Source organism: Periplaneta americana, chromosome 6 (assembly GCF_040183065.1).
Source record: "Periplaneta americana isolate PAMFEO1 chromosome 6, P.americana_PAMFEO1_priV1, whole genome shotgun sequence".
NCBI lineage: Eukaryota > Metazoa > Arthropoda > Insecta > Blattodea > Blattidae > Periplaneta > Periplaneta americana.
In genome coordinates this window covers 58,999,035-59,023,187 of record NC_091122.1, presented here as the reverse complement: position 1 = coordinate 59,023,187, position 24,153 = coordinate 58,999,035, and the positions used below count along the sequence as shown (strand labels likewise).

Below are 24,153 nucleotides of genomic sequence, written 5' to 3'. Positions count from 1 at the left end.
GCAACATGATAAGAAGGAAGTGTTTGATGTTATGACTGTGCAGTCTGACCTGTGTGACCCAGCCCGCTAGTAGTGATGAGTAAGTGGCTCTTAATCTATCTACTTATTTTTTGCAAGGGCCAAAATCCCTAAATCAAGCTGTAGTTCTATTTTGTTTCTCATTAAGTGTATTATTATTATTTTCAGTGAGAAAATAACACTACATTGGGATATCTTACGAATAATTCTAGCCAAGTATTAGGTTGATTAGGAAACTTGCTTATCAGTTCTGTTTCCATCACATACTTTTGAATTGCAGCATGTGACATTATTTTCTCATTACAACATTTTTCTTGTAATATCATTTTTGTTTTAAAAAAACTGCACCCTGATTGTAGCTGATGGTCTCTTCTGTAAATGTGTTTACTGACAGTCTAATATTGAAATAATAATCCAATTCTTTTACTTTTTGTTTAGTCAACTGTCCGAAGACAGGTTTGAACCTCATAAGTGACACCAATAAGGCATCACTTGTGAGGCAACTAAGCCAGGGGATAATGGGGGTAGGGTAGCCAGTTCCTTCTCATCTCCATTACATACATCACTGACTAGATACATATTACACTAATCAGGCTTCAGATGTATTACAAACAATTGTTCTTCCTCTGACAAATATCGTCAAGTGAAATGTACTGCTTGGTAATAGATGTACAGTCTTAAAAAAAGTTTTGTTGCACAGATACTTTATAAGTCCCAGAAAGAAGGCAGAGCGCATGATCAGAGGATGAGCGATCTGGTTCACAAGAGGAGGACTGGTTGAGGTAAAAAAATTAGTTTTGTTTCGTTGTATGTCTGATCATGCGTACCGCCTTCTTTCTGGGACCCATAAAAGTATCTGTGTGACAAAACTTTTTTCTAAGACTGTACATATGAGCCAGAACCTCAGTCAGAGGCAGTTCTTTTACTTATGACATTTAATACTCCCTCCGTTCCAAAATATGGTATAGTAACAAACAAAACAAGTTTGATTATTTCGCATGCACGCACGAAATATTTTGCGGTGTGGTATTGTGTTCAGTAGTGAAGGGACTATCAGACAGTGCAGTTGTGAATGTTTCTAACCTTCTGTAGTGCATCAAACTAAGTATAATATTTAAACAGTTCATTATGAATAGAAACCAAATGGGCACCTGCTGTGTTGTTCCTGTTGCAGAAAACGTAACACCAATCCAGTCAATTTTGAATAGAACATCTAAGGCACAATAGTCATATAAAAATGGGTCGTAATTTATTGCAGTTTTTATGTTAATTTGTCTCGCTTAAAACAATGTTTATTTTTTCTTTTATTAATGTGACATCACACAGAATAAAATGTACTTTATTTATTAGTTTTTCTTATCTTAATTAATCAAACAAATAAGCATCTAGAACAGGCCTGCACAAGGTTTGCGCTCTCCGAGCTGGCTCACAGCTCACGAGTGGAATGCAGATATTAGCTGCGCTCTGTGTAAGGGTGGACTGGAAGAAGGAGTGATCTCGTACAAAATATACACAAAAGGAAGTACTATTACGAGTGTTTATGAATTGTATTCCCGTTCAGTGTTTGCAAAACTATCTTGGACTATTATTAATTAATAAAGAAATATTTATTTTACAGAAATAATAGAAATTCTATAGCTACTTAAATGTACAATATCATTTTGTTATATTTTTATTTATCAGTACATCAAAGCGAGGTTTTATGCTGTTGGCAGCTAAAAGGAACAGTAGCCTACTGATCGTAATGAAACATCAGTTACAGATGTTCGATGTCTGCCTTTATTAAAATTGATTATAGAAAACAGTTGCTCACAAATATAAATGTTGAGCCAAACATAGCAATCATTTTCACAGCCAGCCTGTGTAGTCGTGGATATTATTGCTAATGTTTAGTCTTGTAAAACTCAACCAGAATAGTAGTATTATTCAAACGATTTTTAGCGCTTAGGTCACATTGAAGATCAGTAAGTTCGAGCTGTAAATCGTTAAATGTTATGTTCCGTCTTTTAGATTCCTCCATACTGTACTGTAGCAGCAGGTAAGCAACGTGAAACAGTTACTGAGAATAGGCCTACACACTGCACTCCACTAGATAACTGACTGGTCGTTTCCCTCTCCTCTACCTATAGCAAGTCTATGTCATTCTGACATATCTTCCTCTCCGTTTCGGCGAGCGGTAAACACCGCTCTCCTGCTCTGAAGGAGCGTGCGCGCTCGTCAAGCGCTGTTTGTGCAGGTATGATCTAGAAGATATGTTGAAGTTACATTATATTACTCAGAACTTTAACAAATGTATACCATATTTTGGAACAGAATAAATGACATCTTTCTATACCATATTTTGGAACAGAGGGAGTACTAACAAATGTATACCATATTTTGGAACAGAATAAATGACATCTTTCTATACCATATTTTGGAACAGAGGGAGTACTAACAAATGTATACCATATTTTGGAACAGAATAAATGACATCTTTCTATACCATATTTTGGAACAGAGGGAGTACTAACAAATGTATACCATATTTTGGAACAGAATAAATGACATCTTTCTATACCATATTTTGGAACAGAATAAATGACATCTTTCTATACCATATTTTGGAACAGAGGGAGTATTAACAATATGTTTGGCCATGTACATTGAGAGGTTGATTTAGGAATCAAATTTCCATCCTGTTCATGATAAAAAGTCTTTTATTAATACATATTTTCAAAAGAACAGTGTTACTATTCAAACCATTACTACTATTCCTGCTGTGTGTTCTCTTTTATTCGACATATATTGCATCTTCTATGTTCTTGCCTGCTCTACTAGATAACCAAAATAACAAAATATTATATTTAAATTTCCCAATTATACAACAAAGACAAATATAGAAATGTAATTCTACTTCCATAACAAAATTTTCAAAAATATATAAATAAATGTATCAGTTATGTAATACAAGTCATAAGTACACGTTCATACATTGACACACTCGTTCTTTAATTTCGTGAAGCAATTACCTCTTCATCTATAGATTCGTGTTTCATACATCCAGTACTCATTCACCATACAAATTTGTAACATACAGGTATTAAATTCTTGCATACAGTATCTCACATCTGCTATGACTAGTTACACATTTAAAGGACAACACAGAAGATACTGAGAATTACTGAACAGTTTTTCTGGATTACCTACTGTGTTTATTCTAACATTTAATTTAACAAACAGGATACTCTCAAAGCAAATATATTTATCATTACCGGTATATTGTATGTATATAAATGTGGATTTTACAAGTGTCATTGCTTGCATATGCAATGCCAGATAGGTTGCTATCATAGTAAAAATGTTATATGTTTGTGATTGTTTCATACTACTTTGTTTCTACAATTCTCTTTCAGTTCTCATATTTTTTCTTGTATCATATCACAATCGTAAATGAAAGCCCTCTTCATTCTTTAAGCCTGATAAATTGCAGTATTTGACCTGATCATGGCGTACTATTAGCATTGCATCTAGTGAACGAATGAAAAGGTGGGCCACTGTTCTATAGAGTGAATATTATAATGCTCATCAGACATAATTTTTCATTTCTTGTCCAATTTTAATGGCTCTCATTGTATTAACATTTAGTACGCAAGTTAAAGTGATAAAAGTTTGTGTACAAAAGCAGTGAATTTACAGCATCAACATAATTACTTTATTACCATTATTTATTGGCATTACTTATGTGCATGTGAACAATACAGGAGATATTAAGTAGTTTTAATTTTTATTTTCTTAAAATAAATTTACATATACAACCTGTAACATGGTAAGTTTCATTCATATGGCACAGGCGAAGAGATTCACGGGATTTTTACCGTGAAAATATGTATATAGATGCTGTCTGCGACTAGACTAATTCTATTTTCATGAAAGAGACAACATTAAATTAGTATATTCCATGTTGGTTGTATGTAAAATGTGTCAAGAAGTTAAGAAACTAAATTATTTTGAAAATACTCCCACTTAATACACAAGCTACTTTTCGCACTAAAGCTGTAGCAAGAAAAGAATTGACTTCTGACAGCTCCATAGCATCTATTTTGAATTCCCTTCTACGACAACCTGTATGGGCCATTCAATAGAAATGCAGTTCATCATTCATCTTTGTGGTGCCACAAGTGAAGATAGTGCTGTCACATACGAGGTCTGATCAAAAAGTTTCAAGACAGTTTTCATGTAAAAACAATGAAGATACTTACAGGCAGTGCTGTCATGGAGGCCATACGAGGCCATACATCGTATGGGAACCTACGATTTTTTAAATTAATGTATATGTATGTATTTATTAACAATACAATTGGGTATACACCCGGTGGCAGTGATATATAATATACAATAATACCATCACAATAATACAATAATTACAGCAATAAAAGAAAAACAAATAAATAAAATAAAATAAAATAAACCTAAATTTTATTTCTAACTGTAAATAAATAGATGCAATAAACCTAGGACTATAAATAAAAACTATTCTATAATAACGCCTACAATAAGCAAAAGTAAACCTAACTTATAAGTACTTCTATTTCACCCAACTATTACCAATTTAAGTAATTGCATATCACCTTAATTTATTTACATATCAACTAAATTACATATCAACTTATTTAACTACATGACACATCTTAGATAGTTACCCTGCCCTACAATTACTTTCAGTCTAATCTTCTCAACCTTTCCTTAAATGTATTGATTTTGAGAGGACCGCCCTGAAAGATTGCCACAGGTAAGCTGTTCCAGTCTACTATTGTGCGGTTAACAAAGGAAAATTTTGCCACGTCCATTCTTTGTTTTCTACATTTAAACTTCCTAATGTGATCTGCCCTGCCTAAGTATGGTGGTGTTGCTAATCTAGCATTGATGTCGGTCCATGCTTTGTGTCCCATTTGTGCCTTAAACAATGTGTATTGGGAAAAGAAAATTTTGTCTGTATAGAGCCATACAGCATATGGGTGCCTGTCCACACCTGTGGAGTAACGGTCAGCACGTCTGGCCGCGAAACCAGGTGGCCCGGGTTCGAATCCCGGTCGGGGCAAGTTACCTGGTTCGGGTTTTTTCGGGGTTTTCCCTCAACCCAATACGAGCAAATGGTGGGTAACTTTCGGTGCTGGACCCCGGATTCATTTCACCGGCATTATCACCTTCATTTCATTCAGACGCTAAATAACCTAGATGTTGATAAAGCGTCGTAAAATAACCCAATAAAATAAATAAATAAATATGGGTGCCTAAGTTTTGTACGTGGAGATCTGTACAGATCTTAGACCATCTCTTGCTGTTCCTAATGTATTTTATTTGATGTTCATAAACAAAAATTGTCCACCTCTGCAGCACTGGAATCCAGAATTATAAAAAATAATGGTTGAAAAGCAAGAAGTGCTGCAAATATATCCTCCAAGATTGAGACAAGTGTGCATCTACTGTGGTGCTGCATGGTGTATTCTTTAAATCAAGCTTGTTGTACAATTAAAATGTAAAGCAAAACAGTTTCTTTACTTCTTTTTTAATATAAAAAAAATCATTAAATGACAGTCGGAGAGATAGAGGAGAGTAAAATATATTTCAAGGGAGAAAAGGGGTGGGGCGTATGGCCAAGAAAAAAATTACCATGACAGCACTGCTTACAGGATAACTGTGCTCTTCTCCTTCAAAGTACTCTCCCCCTGATATAATACAGGTCTGCCAGCGTCCCTGCCACATTTCAAGGCACCTTTAGAAGTCACTTTCCTGGAGACTGTTTAGTTCCCTTGTTACATTCTTTTTAATGATAGAAATGTCATCGAACCTACGCCCTTTAAGTTTCATTTTTAGTCGGGGAAACAAGAAAAAGTCTGTGATAGCCAAATCTGGGTAATAGGGAGAATGGAGTAATCAGGGATTTTTTGGGCCAGATGTTCTTTGACCATGTATTGTGGGTCCCTATCACCATGGCATGGCACATCCTCAGGTTGCAGATAGAGGAGACTACCTCCAGATATGGAGGGTAGCTGCGAATATATTGAATAGGCAGTCGTGGACAGCCGATAAGGGGTGGTTCTCCAGCTTGGGGGTTGGGCGAAGGGCTAACAACCCATCACCGTAAAAAACAGCTTGTTACGAATCCATACAGTAAGCCTCGGAAAGGGATTGATTCTCTGGCACGACCACAGAAACATAGGGACCAATGATGGGCTTATGTGAGGGCGGCAATGAACCTGCAGGTTCCTTAAAAGCCATTTGTAAGTAAGTAAGTAAGATGTTCTTTGATGGAGAAGGCAGAATGGGCAGGTGCATTGTCATGGTGGAGAATCCAACTCTGATTTTGAAACAATTCGGGACGCTTTCTTCACACTTTCTCGCTCAGAAAACTTCTTTGTAGAAGTATTGATTAATTTTTTGGCTCCTGAGAACGAATTCATAGTGTACTACACCTCTAATGTCAAAGAAAACAGCATTGTTTTGACATTTTTTACTTCACTTGTCTCACTTTCTTGGGCCGAGGAGAATTTTGTGACTTCCATTGTGAGGATTGAGCCTTTGAATAATTTGGATGGAAAAATTGTTCCGGGGCCGGGTATCGAACCTGGGACCTTTTTTTTTAAACGTACCAATGCTCTACCGATTGAGCTACTCGGGAACTCTACCAGACCCTCAATATCTACAGACCTCAAAGTGGGCTGACAACCGTCAAGCAACCAATATTGAGTGCACACTAACTCTGTGTGACTTAAATTGTGGTTTTCTGTTAACGAACAGTGACATGTATAATGCAAATCAAACTTTCAGGTATAACTCCCTGTAAAGTTGATTTGAATTATTTGGAAGGAAAAATTATTCCAGGACCGGGTATTGAACTTGGGACCTTTAGTTAAACGTACCAACACTCTACCAACTGAGCTACCCGGGAACTCTACCAGACACCAATCCAATTTTTTCCTCAATATCGACAGACTTCAAAGTGTGCTGACAACCGTCAAGCAACCAATATTGAGTGCACACTGACCCTCTGTGACTTAAATTGTGGTTTTCTGTTAACGAACAGTAACGTGTATTATGCAAATCAAACTTTCAGGTATAACTCCCTGTAAAGTTGATTTGAATAATTTGGAGGGAAAAATTGTTCCGGAGCTGAGTATCGAACCTGGGAGCTTTGGTTAAATGTACAACACTTTACCAACTGAGCTACCAGGAACTCTACCAGACACCGATGCAATATCAAATCAACTTTACAGGGAGTTATACTGGACCTGAAAGTTTGATGATTGGGCCTTTGTTTCTGGATCATATCCATACACCTATGTTTCATTACTGGTTATGATACGAGCTCGTATGTGTCAAAAAGTTACGGTTCGTTTCAGTGAGATTTTCCAGTTCTTCACACACGCGACAACGGCCTTGTGACTCATTGACGCCAACAAAAGGTTTACAGCTGATCTGTTTGTCCAAGGAGGTTGCGGTTGGGAATGCAGCTTTAGGAAACCCCCCTCCTTCAACCGTTAGCAGTAGTTTCTCAGGGGTGACCACATCTTGAAGCTTTTTGACCAGACCTCATAGATCCCGAACTCAGTTGTCATCACACAGTAAACACTTCCTTCTGTGCATGTCAGTAATAAACACAATAAAATCTTTGTCTCCCTGCCTGCCTACTGTCTGTCTGTGGATAGGAGAGGAAGAAAGCTGCAGTGCTCTCTCTGGCCATGTACCTTCCATTTGCTTCACTCAGAATGTCAGAAGTCGATTCTTTTGTTGCGGTAACAGTATTGAGATGTCTACTACCCATAATTCTGTTTAATCACAAATTGCTATGATGATAGTAGAAAATTTAGCGTGAGTGAAGACCTTTTATAACAGACCGAAGATATAGAAATTTGTACATACTCGCATTGCATTTGATATGCATTCACAAAATGTTTATCTTTTGAGTTATGAGCAGCATAATCTCTTATTGACATTTTGTTGTTCTAAAGCCGAAGATATTTTTCTGCAATACTATACAATTTCATATTCTTCTTGTTTAACATAAATTTGATGTTCATATAACCCCATTTTAAGCTTTTTATCACAGGCATTGTTATGAAAGTCTAGCATTCAGCTGAAATTAAAACATCGAGTGATAAAAAATGTCTCCCAATTTAAATTCAGATTGAATTGGTATATTGTGGTAAGATTGCAGAGATTTTGTGCATTTTAAGGTTTTCAAATATCTCCTAAAGTAGAAGGAAGCATTTGTATTTTCCATCTTACGAAATTCCAGTAGGTATTCCAAATTTAATTATATTTTCCTTGTCATTTTAAAATCCGCCAATTTTAAATAGGTGAGATATGTATCTCGTAAGTATGATTATCACCAAGAAGTGCATATGCTGATCTTAAAGATCATTTTTCTATATATAAATTCACCGAATTAATTAAAAAAAGCTAGAACATGCACAAAGAAAGTTTTTGAAACAATTGACTGATTTTAACCAAACTTGACAAAGGCAATAAATTCTTCAGATAACAGTGTTCTTAATTTCTTACAGATACACACTTTCTTAAGTAAGATTTACATCTCCGCCCCCCCCCCCCCCTCTTCTCTCCGTGAGTTTTCATTCTGAGATCTTAAAATACTAGCTGTCATTCACTAATTTACCTTTTAGATTTGGGATATGTTTGTTAGCAAAATGACCATATGCTCCATTTTGTAATGTTCTAGCTGTGACTTAGGTAAAAATTTCCATCTTATCCTGTTTTCATTGTGTCCATATTTCCACGAAGATGCCATTGTATAATTAAGAGAAACCGATAAAAAATACTTTTAACATTATCGAAGTGAACTAGTAATCAAAACATTTTGAATAATAATATACAAGGAAGGAATATTCTTTCAATTAAAAGCAAATGCTACATTTACCATAAAAGCATAAATTATAATTTGACATTTTAAGTTTCATCAACTTATTTTCAAGAAGAGAAATAACGAAATGAATTTCGGTACATGCCTGTTTGTAGCTCAAAAAAAGGGAAGGATCAGGTCCCATTTTTTATTAAAAAACATGATTTTGAGTGCATTAAATGATTTTGGCTCTGTGAACAATGACAGCAGCAATGGAATAGTTTGAAAAAAATTAAGTACGATTATAAAGATCCCTGCCAGTAAATTATAGACATTGTTATCTTCACCTTATTTCTCTTACAACAAATCTTGGCGTCACTATGTAAAAAAATTAACTGTATTGTCATGTGCTTATTATACAAGACAGACTGATAACACTGGTCAACAAAATTAAACATATTTTTTTGTTAAAAGATAAATAATGGGTGATTCTTATATCATTTTCCGTGCTGATTTCAGATCTGTTTTCAAAATTGTTCTATCACCAGGATTTTTGAGTAATTGTATGAAATGCACTTCAGACTTTTCTAGTTACCTTGTAACATTTTACCTAAAATGTGTGTAAAATAGATTTTAAGCTATACTTCGCTTGAGAAACATCTGTTTTGAGTGTCCAGCAGTAGTCTGACAATATTTGGGCTCCATTTTCCCTGGTAACATCTTTCTATTCCATGTATTGTGGGTCCCTGTCACCACAGCATAGCGTGTCCTCAGGTTGCGGATAGAGGAGATGGCCTCCAGTTGCTGACAGCCGATAGGAGATGGTCCTCCAGCTTGGGGGTTGGGCGAAGGGCTAACAACCCATCACCGTAAAAAACAGCTTGTTACGAAACCTTACAATAAGCACGTATGGGCGAAGCCAGGAATGCATATAGAGTGTTAGCTGGGAGGTCGGAGGGAAAAAAGATCTTTGGGGAGGCTGAGACGTAGATGGGAGGATAATATTAAAATGGATTTGAAGGAGGTGGGCTATGATGATAGAGACTGGATTAAATCTGCACAGGATAGGGACCGATGGCGGGCTTATGTGAGGGCAACAATGAACCTGCGGGTTCCTTAAAAGTAATTTGTAAGTAAGTAAGCATCTTTCTATTTCAAAAAAATTCTAATGAAAATGCTCACCATGTTCGTCGCTCACTACCCAAAGGTTTTGAGGAAAGAAAAAATAGATGAAAATCCAAGAAGTTATTTTGAGAGATGCATGACACCCCATCACGTTATAGTTCTGAATCAGCTTGCTGACAAGTTCTCTGTAATCTTCTAATCTGTGGTTCCTAGAGAGTAACAGTCTGTTGAATGATCCTTAGGTTCCTGGCATATCACTAGAACTGGAAAAGGCATATGACCGGATCCTTTTAGCCAACCAGTTAGGCTAATAAAATTACATTGAGCACAACAGATTTCAGGGGCCCAGTTCCTGTCCTCCTCTATTTTGCAATCAAACGAACATTCGTAAGCTCTTTTAACCTAGTGTAGTAAAATTCACCTGTGTGCTTTCAAAATTAATTAACCAAAAACGTAACAAATTGTTTGTGATTTACACAGTATTTCGAGATATGTTTCACTTTATAAGACACTTTTACCACATTTAAAATTAGAACAAAGAAAACATGGGTTATGAAACTTGTTTCATGATTGTAAATTCCAGCTCGACTGAGAATTAATACTTACTCTTGCAGTCTTATGAGGAATAAAATTCATTTTTATGAATGCTGATTTCACAGGCAACAGTGATCTAAAGTTATAGGTCAATTGTTAAAGCAATAAAATGAAATATTTGCTTTCCATTAGCATGTTAAGGACTGTATATAGCTATAAAAATAAATACATTTTTCTAAAATTACAAAAAAATGGTGGGTTATAGAAAAATTCTGACTTCATTTTGGAACCAGTAGATGATACTACATAGAAACAGCAGAAATTGTACATTTAACAAAATCATTGTTGACCAGCGTAATTAAAGCTCGGAAGTTCCGACCTTGTATTCCTTGTGCCTGGCTGAGGCAACAGGCTTAAATTAAACAAACTCACACAGAGTCTGGCTTACAGTCGCGATTACAGACAAAATGGTCACTGCCTAAAAAGGCTATTGAAAACATGACGTTATCAGGACGTCGCTTGAATTGTGTAGGAAGTGTACCGTCTCATGTTTCGCGTTCACTTCACATTTAGTTCATTCACAACCAGGACGCAGTCCAGTACATCTATGATCAGATCACAAGAAGACACGAGTAAATAGCCCAGATGTTGGAATATAGAAGGAAAGGAGAGGAGTTTCAGAGGAGAGAGAAAGTGTTAATTGAATAAAATCGGAAATGACAAAGTTACTTCCCCCCCCTCCCCCAAAAAGGTTTGCGAATTACGTGGAAGCAAATTAACCTGACGCGAATTATCGGGAATCGACTATGTATTGTAAGCTGTACCAAACACAAACTTGGGGGTGGAAACGAAGATTCATTGAAGAACACTGAAAAGCATTGTAAACTTGTAGCATTGTTGGAGCAGCAGATGGAGGAAGAAATTGCATTCAAGTAGGCGAAGATTCCAGTTTATAAAGTGAACAACCCTTTTTCAAAGCAGTTCACAGAATAAAAAACACACACGGAAGGTACACAAAAGGTTGTTATGCCAATGTTTTAGTCAGTACCGATATAAGAAAAACAGTGGCAGACAATAAAATTGGGTTTCCTAAGACGAAACAACGGATCAAGAAGGGATACAGTATTTGTTGCAAATGTTATGAAAATTATCCTTTCTGATGGACCTGGTAAGATGATTTTATCTGCAAATATATAAGGTAATAATAAATAAATTTTACGAAAGAAATTAGAATATTATGCTTGTTTATTTAACTCCTTCAGACCTGAATTTATATTTAAAAAAAATGAAAAAAAAAAAAAAAACTGGTCACATAATCATTCTGGGGATCCAAAATTTCCAAATCATGTCTTCACAGAAAATCAAAATATGGAAACAGTTTTGATCCCCGGGGCCCCAAAATTTTAAATTTTATTTTTAATTCAGATATAGAAATGTTTCAAAAATAATATTCTCCATTTCTATCATATTGAATTTTTCAAAATATTTAAAAGTATCCAAGACATTCCAAAAAAGAATGTACATTATAATGTACATCAGGCTTGAGGGGGTTAAGATAATATTGTTTATTTTACTTAACCTGGCTTGATATCAATAAGGTGTTTTAGGCAGTGACCACATTTTCAGTAGACCCGACTGTACATTCATGTGGGAAGCTTGCATTTGTTTATACTGAAGTCCTGTCCCTAGCTATGTGTCCAGAATAGAAAGTTGGAACTTCCGAGCTTTACTAATAATAAAATATAGGAAATAAATGTACAAAAGAACAACACTTATCACATCAACAATAACAACATTAATAATAATAATAATAATAATAATAATAATAATAATAATACTGAAATGACAATTCAATTAATGTTTAAATTCAACAACAGATGAATTTAATTGCGGTAAGTTAATAATATGCCCTACCTTACTTATTATATTACATAACTGGAAATGTAGGAATTGTAACTTTTTCATGTTTTAAATTAAATAATGAGAATGACAGTTTATCGCCAACAAGGAAAATACATTTGCGTTCTTAATCATACAAACAGCTTTGTAGAAGCTAAATATTTTGGAAGGGCTATCTTAAGAAGAAATCCAATGGATATTCCGAAGTCTCCTTTCTTGTGACATACAGAAGAACACTTGGCAGGATTCTTGTAGATAGCCCTCCTTCAGTGTCCTGTACAAAGTCAGCCTGTGTGACCTTTATTAATAAGTTCAGATGGTTCAAGGATATTCATTTTACACTTGTGATAAATAGAGAAAACTACTTACAACTTTGTACAAGCTGTGAAAATAGTATTTACATGTTATATATCTATTTAGTCTTTTAGCTTGCTCGAAAGTGATAGAGGCTGCATTTTTACGGTTTTTAAGTCGTGTTCAAAGGGGGGTTGCCTGTACGTCATTTCAAATATTCCTTCATCACAAAGCAATAACTTAGCAATTTTGTCACGGTCCACAGATGTGAAGTTCTGTAATAGTGCAATTATATAACAGTCCTTTACTATATTAACTGGGTTTTTCTATCGATATCTTTAGGAATGAGCCATGATGATTTTGTGCTGTTTACATGAGCCTGTTATTGTAGTGACTGATTTCCTGAGTTATATGTTCAGTGCAGATTTTGTGAACAACTAAAATTGTAGATTATATTTATATGTTTAATAATACATAACTCATAATATATACTGTGTCCACATAGTTTGTCCAAGGTTTTTAAATGTTGTGGTGAAGCTAGACAGGTATACCTTGCTGTTGTGGGTTATAGTTGTAAATTTCTCTTAGTACACCTCAATGATAAGATATGGACAGCCAAGAATTGGACTCTGACATGAACTGAGCACGTGGCTTTAAAACATGTCGTCATAAATAACAATTTTCCCTCCAGCTTTTATTGCAGTTTCTTATTATTCTTAACTTGCTCCTTTGAATCACTTGATTTTACATTTTGTATACACTGGAATTCTTCTGCCTATCGGTGACCGTTTTTAGGAAAGTTCATATTGCACCAGCAGCCTAGGGCTGTGCTACAATCAGAGGCAGATATTTATGGAGATTAATTGTATAATTTGTGTTTTTTAATATTAGTGTCGGCGGAGATTATTGGAGATTGATTTGTACTCTTGGCGGAGATTAATGGAAATTTTGGAAAAAAACAATTATTTTGAAATTGGAATATTAACTCAGTATGAATATTACTTTCAAAATAATTAACAGTAAAGGTTTGTTGGATTCTGCTAAAGATGCGGTATGGCCAATGACAATATTTGTTGGATTGAGACTGTATTTAACACACATTCATTAAAAACAGAAAAAAAACTTGCAGCGTTCAAATTAACACTTTCAAATTATTATTGAAATATTGAATTCTCCATCTTTTGAGTTCACCAATGTAATCAGAACACCGGGAATACCATGTAATGTAGCCTACTTGGATGTATAACAAATTCAAGTGAAAAAAAAATCCGAACAAAAAAACTCAGAATATGAAATTCGCTATAAAACGATGCATTAGTAATAATTCTCGAATGCGTTCATATTTCGCTATTAGAATTGTATTTCGCGATTTGTCGCGATTGTTTTATCCGCATATTTATTAATCAGAATCACTTAATTCGTAAAGATTAGCAAAAATCTATTGTATATCTATTATGTCGTGTTTTTCGCGATCTCCATAAATATCTGGCCCTGGCTTTAATAAAAGCTATTAGGCCTATATGTTGAAACTCATTTGTGGATTACCCTTTCATAATACGGTAGGATTTACGTGAAATAATTTTTGGAAAACCCACAAAAATACAATCAATCTTTCTATTTGTTTAATATCGTAGGTAACAGTTTTGTTGCTCACTTTATTGTAATGTTAATACGAGGTACGATTATTATTATTATTATTATTATTATTATTATTATTATTATTATTATTATTATTATTATTATTATTATTATTATTATTATTATTATTATTATTTGAATGTGTATTCCGCATTATAATTTTGACACAGGGACATTTAAAGCTGGAACCGAACTTTAAAACTTCTATCACAGTCTTTCTATCATAAAAAGCTGTTTCAGCTCTCATCACAAATTTCAAACCTGTGCTCATCAATAACCTCATCACCACGTGCTCTATCTGCAGAATCTGACAACGTTGACTTTTTCCGTCGGGAATCAACTCTGGCTGTCTCTCCTCCAATACATGTAACGTCCATCTCACTATTCGTCAAACCCATCTGAGGAGCATGTCAAGTCTAGTCCTAAACCTTTTAATATTATTGGGCTTCAGATAAAGACTATGTTTAGTCAATTGCCCGAAGACAGGTCTGAACCTCACATGTGATGCCAACAAGGCGCCACTTATGAGGTAACTAGGCCAGGAGATAAAGGAGTAGAGTGGCCAGTTTTTTTTCTCCCTTAAAGACTATAAATAATTCGATTAGTAAACAATGATCATTTTACATAAGCCCATTTCTCGTGAATGAGGCCAAAGGAATGGAGCGCTATAGACGTACCCGAATGAGAAATTTTCGTATTGATCAACAGAATTTACTCTTTAGTCTCTTTGTTCTCAAGATATAATGCAGCCAGTCTTTGGTATCGATTGGTGGTTGCGTATGCCATTCCTCCGCTTATCACTCAATTTGTAACGTATACTTCATGCGTATAAACAGAATTTATTGTATGATGCAGTACAGTAGATTAGGTTAGGTTACTATAGAACAGAGCTCACATCTTAGATCACTGCTTAAAGTGAGGTTATATCGAGACCATTATTTAACTAATCATCAATTGTCGATATTGAAAAGCCTAAGGGTTGTAATATGCGTGTGATCGTAACTACACAAACTGACATGCTGCTTAAAACATGGCGAGAGCTTGACTGTCGACTAGACGTTCTATTTTACTAAAAGTGCCGCATTGATGTACATACTGTACATTACATGAAAAAGATAAAGTGCCCAGTATTCACTTGTATCATTTTTGCGCGAAATAGGCTACACAAGAATAAGTGTTGAAGTCGCGTCGCTCCCTGGAATCTAACAAAAAAATAAACCTACTGTCTTGCACTGAGAAGTTTAGACCTGAAAGGAATGTAAACATTAAATGATTACGGCATCATAATGCTGTAGAACCACATAGAATCTAAAACTACTATGAGTTCGGCTTGTATAATTATAATATGTTGTACTGATGACTGCATGTTAGAGAAACAATTGCTACATCCTCTCCATCTGAACTACGTCATTAGTAGCAATAGTAATGCAAGTATCCATCTGCAATCGAGAGATGATAATATGATATAACATCATCTTCCCGCCTTAGGGGCGTACGCAAGGGGGGAGGGTTACCGGGTTTGAACCCGCCCCTTGAACTAAAAAAAAAGCTTATTTAGTTTTGAGTATTTTTTCTATCCATAATGGTTTTCCCTTCTCTAATTTTCCACTGTCAGAGTAACAAAGATAGGATGACTGAAAAAAATTGTTTCAAAGATTTTATAAGGACATTCATGAATATGTTCTATTAGAACATAGTATAATCACAGTCTAGTATATACAGTCACGAAGCTTGAGGTGATGAGAGTACTCAATAGACTGTGCCGAGACTATTTCGCATTGTCTGTGCTGAGGCGATAGTAGCGATCCTAGTGGTTAGCAATTATCTATGGATGCATATTATTCCCTACGTATTGAGCTTCGTGACTGTATATACTAGACTGTGGTATAATATTAATAAATATATGGTGAAATAATAATAATAATAATAATAATAATAATAATAATAATAATAGTAATAATAATAATAATAATAATAATAATAATAATAATAATCATAATCATAATCAAAATTTAAAATACCGATAATGTAAATTTTAAACAATTTTAATAATGACTCCGCCCTTGACAAATTCTGCGTATAGCACTGTTCCGCGTCGATGAGAAAGATATCTCATACGGCGGAGACAACTTCTCAGAGACAGACAGTAACTGGTTAGCGTGAGTGGTTGAGTGCAAAAACAGTACAAGTGAGTGACAAACGAATAATCAAGCTTAGCCGACGTTTGCTATGGTAAGCTAATTTGAGACTTTAATACAAGCTTAAACAGGTATATGTATTTACGATACGTATAAGAATTGTACTTTGTGGTCAATTCCTAATTTAAATAATACGTAACATGTAATCGAAAACGAAGTGAGCTGTAACTGTATGTAATTCTAAAGCAGAAAAATTTCATTTGTGCTGTAAAAATTATGAACTTATTATAGATGAAGTAACAACTTATTTTCCTCAGTCATTTATGACATTTACAATATGTTGTTAATTATATTTATTTGCTATTAATTTCCGGATCCTCGTGGTCATCCTTAATTAAGGCCGGACGAGTTATTTCTCTCTCTCTCTTTCTGACAATGCTGTAGCATTTCAGTTTACAACTTAATATGTTTACTGTAAGAACCTAATATTCCAAACTTTTTTATGTTTTAGTACGAAGCTATGCCATTTTACGATATCATTACTATGAGAAAAGATTGATAATTATCAATAATTATCAATGGTAATTATAATGGGCCCCTCACACATGTCAGCATGAGTATATTGTTTTATATACAGTATATTTATGGTATCTTGATCTTTGAAGATTTTTTAACGCTAAGCTATTTTTAGTATCATACTATCTATAACATTTCAAAATCCGTGAAGTTTTGTGTATTTTAATTTAAATACAAAAATATGTTGTGCATTTTTCTGATTGGTGAGATATGTCATATATAGATATTAATTAGGCTAAGACGTAAGAATATACGTAGGCCTACATATATCCTTTTCTTATGTTTATAAGTTGATATGAGACAGAGTAGTGAGAATGAGTCTCATTGTTAGTGTAAAGGTTAGGTAGGGTTTGATTAGTGACAAATAGTCCACTGTTAATTATTAAATTATATAAATATAATATATTTGAAAACGTGCACTTACTTTTATTGCATTCAAAAACTCGCCGCTATACACGCGCAGTCAGTCTTTAAAGAATAATATAGTCACGAATTTTACTAGACACATAATAAGTCCATTTACGCGGTTTAATTTTCCATGCTTTTACGTTTATTTTAAAAATTAGAAGAAAGCTCTGGAGAAGTTTTGGAATGATGAAAAATCTGATTGTCATACTTTAGTAGTACTTAATGTAAATTCAGGAGTGAACATATTCGGCCAGAATTCTGGCAAAAGAACTTCAGATGAAAGAATCAAGGGCGGCATTGTTGAAAATATTGTCTTTACAGTAAGTTATATCTAGTTCTTGAGGGTATTGCCATAACACATAAAAATAAAGCAGTCAAAATACTCAAATATTCATTGTATACATTGTAACAATATTGGTATTAACAATGTAGGACTAGTTCACAATTCATACTCAGGGACGGATTTTCTATAAGACACATTTAGATACGCATACACAAAAATTAGTGTATGGTATGGTGTAACGGTAATTCATCTTTGATCAATAATAATAAAATATAAAGTGTATATAAGCTATACTCTTACAGCATCTGAACAATATACACACCTGACATGGGAGGTGTGAGGGGAAAAATGGAGACACGATACACATAATATACTTTTTGATAAATGATGATGTCGTTTTGATGTGGCTATCTTTCTTTAAGAAGTTACTGGCACAGTACCGGTAATTAATTTGGAAAATACGTTTTCCGGTGGGAAAGGAGAGAAATCTCTTACAGATACCATTTCTTCCATCTTGGTGGAATTATACATTTTATTATTATTTAGGGCGCCTGTCTGCTATCCAGCCCCAAACACATTGCAGCTTTTTGGCATTTTCTGCGGACCTCTGGAAAAAGAACTAAGGAAGAGACTAGTGAAGTGGTTTGTGTGGAGTATAGCATTATATGGGGCAGAAACATGGGGCATGAATTGAGACGACGAAGTGAAGAGAAGCGACGACTAGAAGCATTTGAAATGTGGATATGTAGGAGAATGGAGCGTGTGAAATGGACAGATAGAATAAGAAACGAAGCTTTGTTGGAAACAGTGGATGAAGAAAGAATAATGCTGAAACTGATCAGGAAGAGAAAAAGGAATTGACTGAGTCACTGGCTGAGAAGAAACTGTCTACTGTCTAGTGAAGGATGTTCTGGAAGGAATGGTGAACGAGAGAAGAGTTCGGGGCAGAAGAAGATATCAAATAATAGATATGGATGACATGCGGAGACTAAGAGGAAGCAGAAAATAGGAAAGACTGGAGAATGCTAGGTTTGCAGTGAAAGGCCTGTTCTTGAGCAGAACACTATGAATGAAAGAAAATGGTGACTGGGAAAATAGAAATAAATGGAGGAAGAATATTTCAAACGTATGAAAACTGGCCACAGAAAGATGTATTTACATTTAAAATTTGTGTCTGCTATTTACATCACATGGGAATAGATTTACATTAATGTGTAACTTCACGGAGTATTGCTATCAGTCAAAAAGTAACTTTGTATACATAGAATATACTGTAGGTATATAAAGAAAACTTGACAGTTTTTCTCTCCCCAAAAATCCTTCGTAACCTGTGAAACGCATTTTGTTATTGGCCTACTGTGATCATATAATTATGAACACGAAAATAAAATTATACTTATTGTAAAATATTCACAAAGATTTGATGCCATGTAAAAATGTTCCTGAATTAAGCAGAGGGGGGGGGCGATCATCTTCCTGATATTTCTGTATTGAAGACAGATGTGTGCATGTTATGTCCACTTATTAGTGTGCAGTCATAAGAAATAGTTCCACTAAATTACAAACATATTCAAATTTCAGTAATTGTTATTGAATTGCCAAAATTACAACAGATACAGACCGATAGATCTACTGATTAAATTCATACATTTCTGTTATATACCGTATAGGTTATATGAAACTATAATGTTTAATGCTTAAAGGGGCACTGAAAAAATCATACCTTGTAGACATATCTTAATATACGAGCGAAGGAATTTTATCCACCACTGCTGCTGACGTCACATCGCCGCACCCGTAGCTTGCTTTGTACAAGCTCGCAGCTCGTAAAAAGAGAATAACGGTATTTTTCGCGATTTGGACGTAAATTATTGCAGTATATTCAATGTAGCGTCATTAACTGAAGCAACAGTGGACTTGCTGCGGTGCAGCGCAGCAGTGTGACGTCACACGTATTGCCAGTATCCACGTTTACGTGTTTAGAGGTAGCTTATGTAACTTGGGAACTATTAGTCGTTGAAAGGCCTAGTTTGCGCCATTGTGTACATAGTTAAATGCACGTTGTTTAGAATATATCATCCCAAAGTGTGATTTTTTTTTTTTTTTTTTTTTAATTTCAGTACCTCCTTAAACGTTCCGTAAATCTACACGGATCGTAATTAGATAGTTTAACGAACGTCTTTTTGCAATATCTATCTTGAGCTCGTGTTTCGTGTAACGAATATGATTTGAGACGACAGAAGGCGTCATTATTTTGTTTTATTATTATTATTATTATTATTATTATTATTATTATTATTATTATTATTATTCAAAATATGGTACAAATCTATGTGGAGATGATACTTCTACAAATCCCTTCAATGTTCACGCACTCAATCACGTGGCATTTTATAGACGACTTTTTCACTAATTTGTTTTCTCAGGAATTTTCTTACTGTATCAGTACCTGATATGAATTTCAGCAATGCGTAATACGTTTTATGAATACGTAATACATTGAACAGCACAAATAAAATTATTAAAATATATTTTGAGCATTATTGAATATTTAGATTGTAATAAATTATTTTAATATAAAATATATTCTGCATGGCTCAGGTTTTATTGGAAAATTGTTTCTGATTAATATTTTTTAATTAAAATTCTTCATGTAACGACGACTAGTCTTTCTGTATGATAACCAGGCTTCGGCCTAGGGACACAGAGTGACCAATATGAGGTTTAGAGTACACGGAGTATAAATGACGTCATAACCCGTGTGGGATGACTGCAACAGCACAGGTGGGTCCATAATGTGCATTACCGTTGTGTGTATTGCTGCTTGGCTGCGGTACGTGTAACAGGCTTCGGCGTAGGGACACCTGATTGAAGGTTACAACTCACGTTAATACTTTAATGGTAGACATTTATTGTCTACACTAGGAATGTACTGTATATACTGCATCTGTACAGTGTGAAATATATTTTGTGTCGTCCTATGACGGATTGTTTACATGTTGAGACACGAAGTAACGACGCGCTCCATCTCCCAGTCCACTCGACCAACACAACACTATCGTCCGTACGTTCTGAAATTCATGCGTTTCTGTGCCCGGGACCGAAGCCTGATGATAACAAATGAGTATATTTGTCATAGATGCTTCACATAAAACAATTCAAATAATTTGTAAGGACTGTTAGGAGCATGCAAACATTGTATCGCCAAACACAATGATTTTTCCCTATACTAAAAGCCAGGTTATGAACCGACTAAACAGGAAGTAGTTGGTAGGGCGAGAGGAAAGTGCGGGTTAGAAGGGTAGCCTGTGCAGCGATGACACGTTGAGTGAGGGGGGGTTGGAGAGGAAAAGAAGAACGGAGCTTTTCATTGGACCTCACGTGAAAATGTCGTCTGCTAACGAAAATCTGGCAACGGAATCACGGAGACAGTGTTGCAATACCACGTGCATTACGAGTCGCATTTCGTACCAGCGTCATTAGCTCGTGCTTTCTTAAAAACAGTAATTTTAATTACTAATATTGTTGATAGTGTTATTGAGAACTATATACAGTAGTTATTTTAAACATATCGGTCATAATCGCTGAACATGCTTTTAAACCTCGCGTCACTATGTGGCAACAGAGCTCAGAAAGAGAGCAACAGAACTTTGATTCCGGTTTAGTCGGTTCATAACCTGGCTTTTAGTATAATCTGACCACTTCTTTCTTCCAAATCATTTTCGCAATTCACCCACTTTAAACACTGACTTGGCCAAAGGCTTTTGTACACTGCGTATTTCACACCGAATTCACATATTTGTTGACTGGTTGAAATGGCTGGACAATATCTGCTAATGGTTCGCTCAAATATGCTTTAATACGAGGAGGCAGAGCCAATTTGTCAAGCTGTGTTTGAGACTTCACTCGCTTCAGTATCACTGCACGACACCTATCCTGCAAATTCACGAAGTCCCGCTTCATCAGAGCGAGGGTCATCTCTGTCTTGGCTGCCGTCGAGCAAATTATGGGATATAAAGGCTCACGCACTTCGTTGAGACCTTTGAAGGCAACTCCTAAGCAGGTTCCATCTTTATAATACGTTAAAGTACCTGCAATGCCATCAAACAGAACACCTACTGTTGTGGCTTCGTTTTCACGGAATGGTTTCGTATAGTGCGTCCATCGTCCCCCGTGCCATAGCAGACCCTTGTGGGACAGTCCCCACCCGTGCTCGTCCTCCCCCAAGAGGTTCATGAACGCATCGACGTGCAAGCGCGCGCGCCGAGTGCCCACACCGAACATCATGCTCGTGCCAAATATCCTCTGCGAGATGCGGAGCTCCCAGTAGTAGCGGCCATTGTTAAGGACCCTGGTGCCCCTCACTCCGGCAGTGCCGCTGCTCCAGTTGGGGTGGAAGTGTGCTACCCGGAGTCCTGGACCGTAGAGCCGCACCTCATGGCTGCGGTCGCGTCTGTTCCATGTCCAGTGGTCCTCGCAACCGTGTCGTAAAGGCAGGGCAGGCAAGGCAGGCAGGGCGGCCATTACCTGGCCCCAGGGCTAATCTCCGGCATGCAGATTTCCTGCAACACTTAATAATACACTTCCCTCATTATTTAGTTTTGGTACGTTATACAACTACAAATTCAGCTTCTTGTAATATACGAAGTAACGTCAAGGAGATGTGAATTCTCTTCAAAATATGTGACTGGTTCTCAGTCAATAAATTAGTATTAAATTGTAACAAAACTATCATAATTCAATTTAAATCCTGTCCAAATTCAACGTCGCAAATTTCTAGCGCAATAATTAATAATAGATCCCTATTAGAAGCAACAACAACCAAATTTCTTGGCTTAAGAATCGATAATGTGTTAAATTAGAAAAATCATATTAAAGAAATTACCCCCAAACTAAATTCAGCTTGTTTTGCTATTAGATCTATGCAAAAGATAGTAAATATCAATACCTTAAAAACAGTATACTTTGCATACTTCCACTCGGTAATGAGTTTTGGAATAATATTCTGGGGAAATTCCACAGATAGTAACAATATATTTCTATTACAAAAAAGAGTAATTAGAATAATAGTAGGTGCCAAATCTAGGGAATCGTGTAGGACTATTTTCAAAAAACTACAAATAATGCCCATGGCTTGTAAGTATATCTTTTCATTAATAATCTTTCTCGTATGTAATCGTGAAAACTTTGTAATTAATTCAACAGTTCATAGCATAAATACACGTCAAAAAATGACTTTCATACTCCATCGGCAAGACTATCGTGCTATCAAAAAGGAGTGCGTTATATGGCGGTAAAAATTTTTAATAGCCTCCCTATCGATATAAAAAATGAAACTCAAAACATAAGATTATTTAGGCCCAAATTAAAGAAGTGCCTAATTTCTCACGCCTTCTATTCTATAGGTGAATTCATGACATTCAATAACACTTCATGAAATTGGTACTAAAACTGCTTTGTACTAGTTGACTATATTGTAAATCTCGTCTGTATATATTTCATCTAGACAATCACTATAAATTAAGATTTTATAATAGTATCAAGTTTTTTGACTTGTTCCATATTCTAGCTGTAAGCATGTATGAATACCATGGAATGTTAATAAATACAATACAAAGACATGGTCCATGTATATAATGCCTGAAAATAAGTGTTGATCCTTTGCGTCTTTGTTTTTAAAATAATGTGTTTAATCTGTAACTACAGTCAGTGTATTGATATTAGTATCTCTTTGTTGTTACCTATTGCTTTAAAAAAGAATGTGTTTAACTTGTAATTTTAAGTCAATTTTTCTACTATTTCTTTACTGTTTACATATGTTTTTAAATCTTTTGTATTGCCCCTACTATTATATATTTCCCTTCAAGAATCTCGTTATTCGTTAGTTATAAGTCATTACTTGTGTTATTATTTTAATTATTGAACTTGTTCCTGAATCACGTATGTTCTCTACAAAGTGGTGCCGATTTTAACATAGCGATGAGTTATCTGTTACATTATGATCTAGGGTTCTAGGTTTTTATACTAGGTGTCGCCGTGATTTTCTTTTAATTTGATTGGTTATAGTTGTCATTTGTTTTAGAATTTTCATTAATTTTGAATGGTTAATGACGTTGTCAGTTGTTCTTGGTTGTTTGACGTGAGTGATGTTATATTGTGTCTGATGGCTAAAGCTATTGAAAGTTTGTCATTTTATGAAAGTATTAAATTTTGTATCGATTTTGGTTTAGTTCTTTCGCTGGTAAATAAGAATTATATTGAATGTTGAGGAGAAAACTGTTTTTGTATGATTTAAAGGAATTATTTACTGAATTTTCTATACAAGTTAATGTGCAAGAAGTGTTCGAAAACGATGTCATTTTGTGTAAATACATGGTTTATTTATGCGAAGTTGACTGTAT

At 35.2% G+C, this 24,153-nt stretch overlaps 1 protein-coding gene across 1 annotated transcript in view; it reads right to left on the bottom strand.

Moving 5' to 3' along the window:
* Positions 1-2,699: 2,699 nt before the first annotated feature.
* The window catches only part of SP555 (SPRY domain-containing SOCS box protein SP555), a 94,474-nt gene continuing 73,020 nt past the window's right edge, over positions 2,700-24,153 (bottom strand). Inside the window, exon 2 of the mRNA XM_069828136.1 lies at positions 2,700-22,322. Coding sequence (XP_069684237.1) covers positions 21,533-22,276 — 744 coding nt within the window. The 5' untranslated portion in view covers positions 22,277-22,322 and the 3' untranslated portion in view covers positions 2,700-21,532. The remainder of the gene's footprint in view (positions 22,323-24,153) is intronic.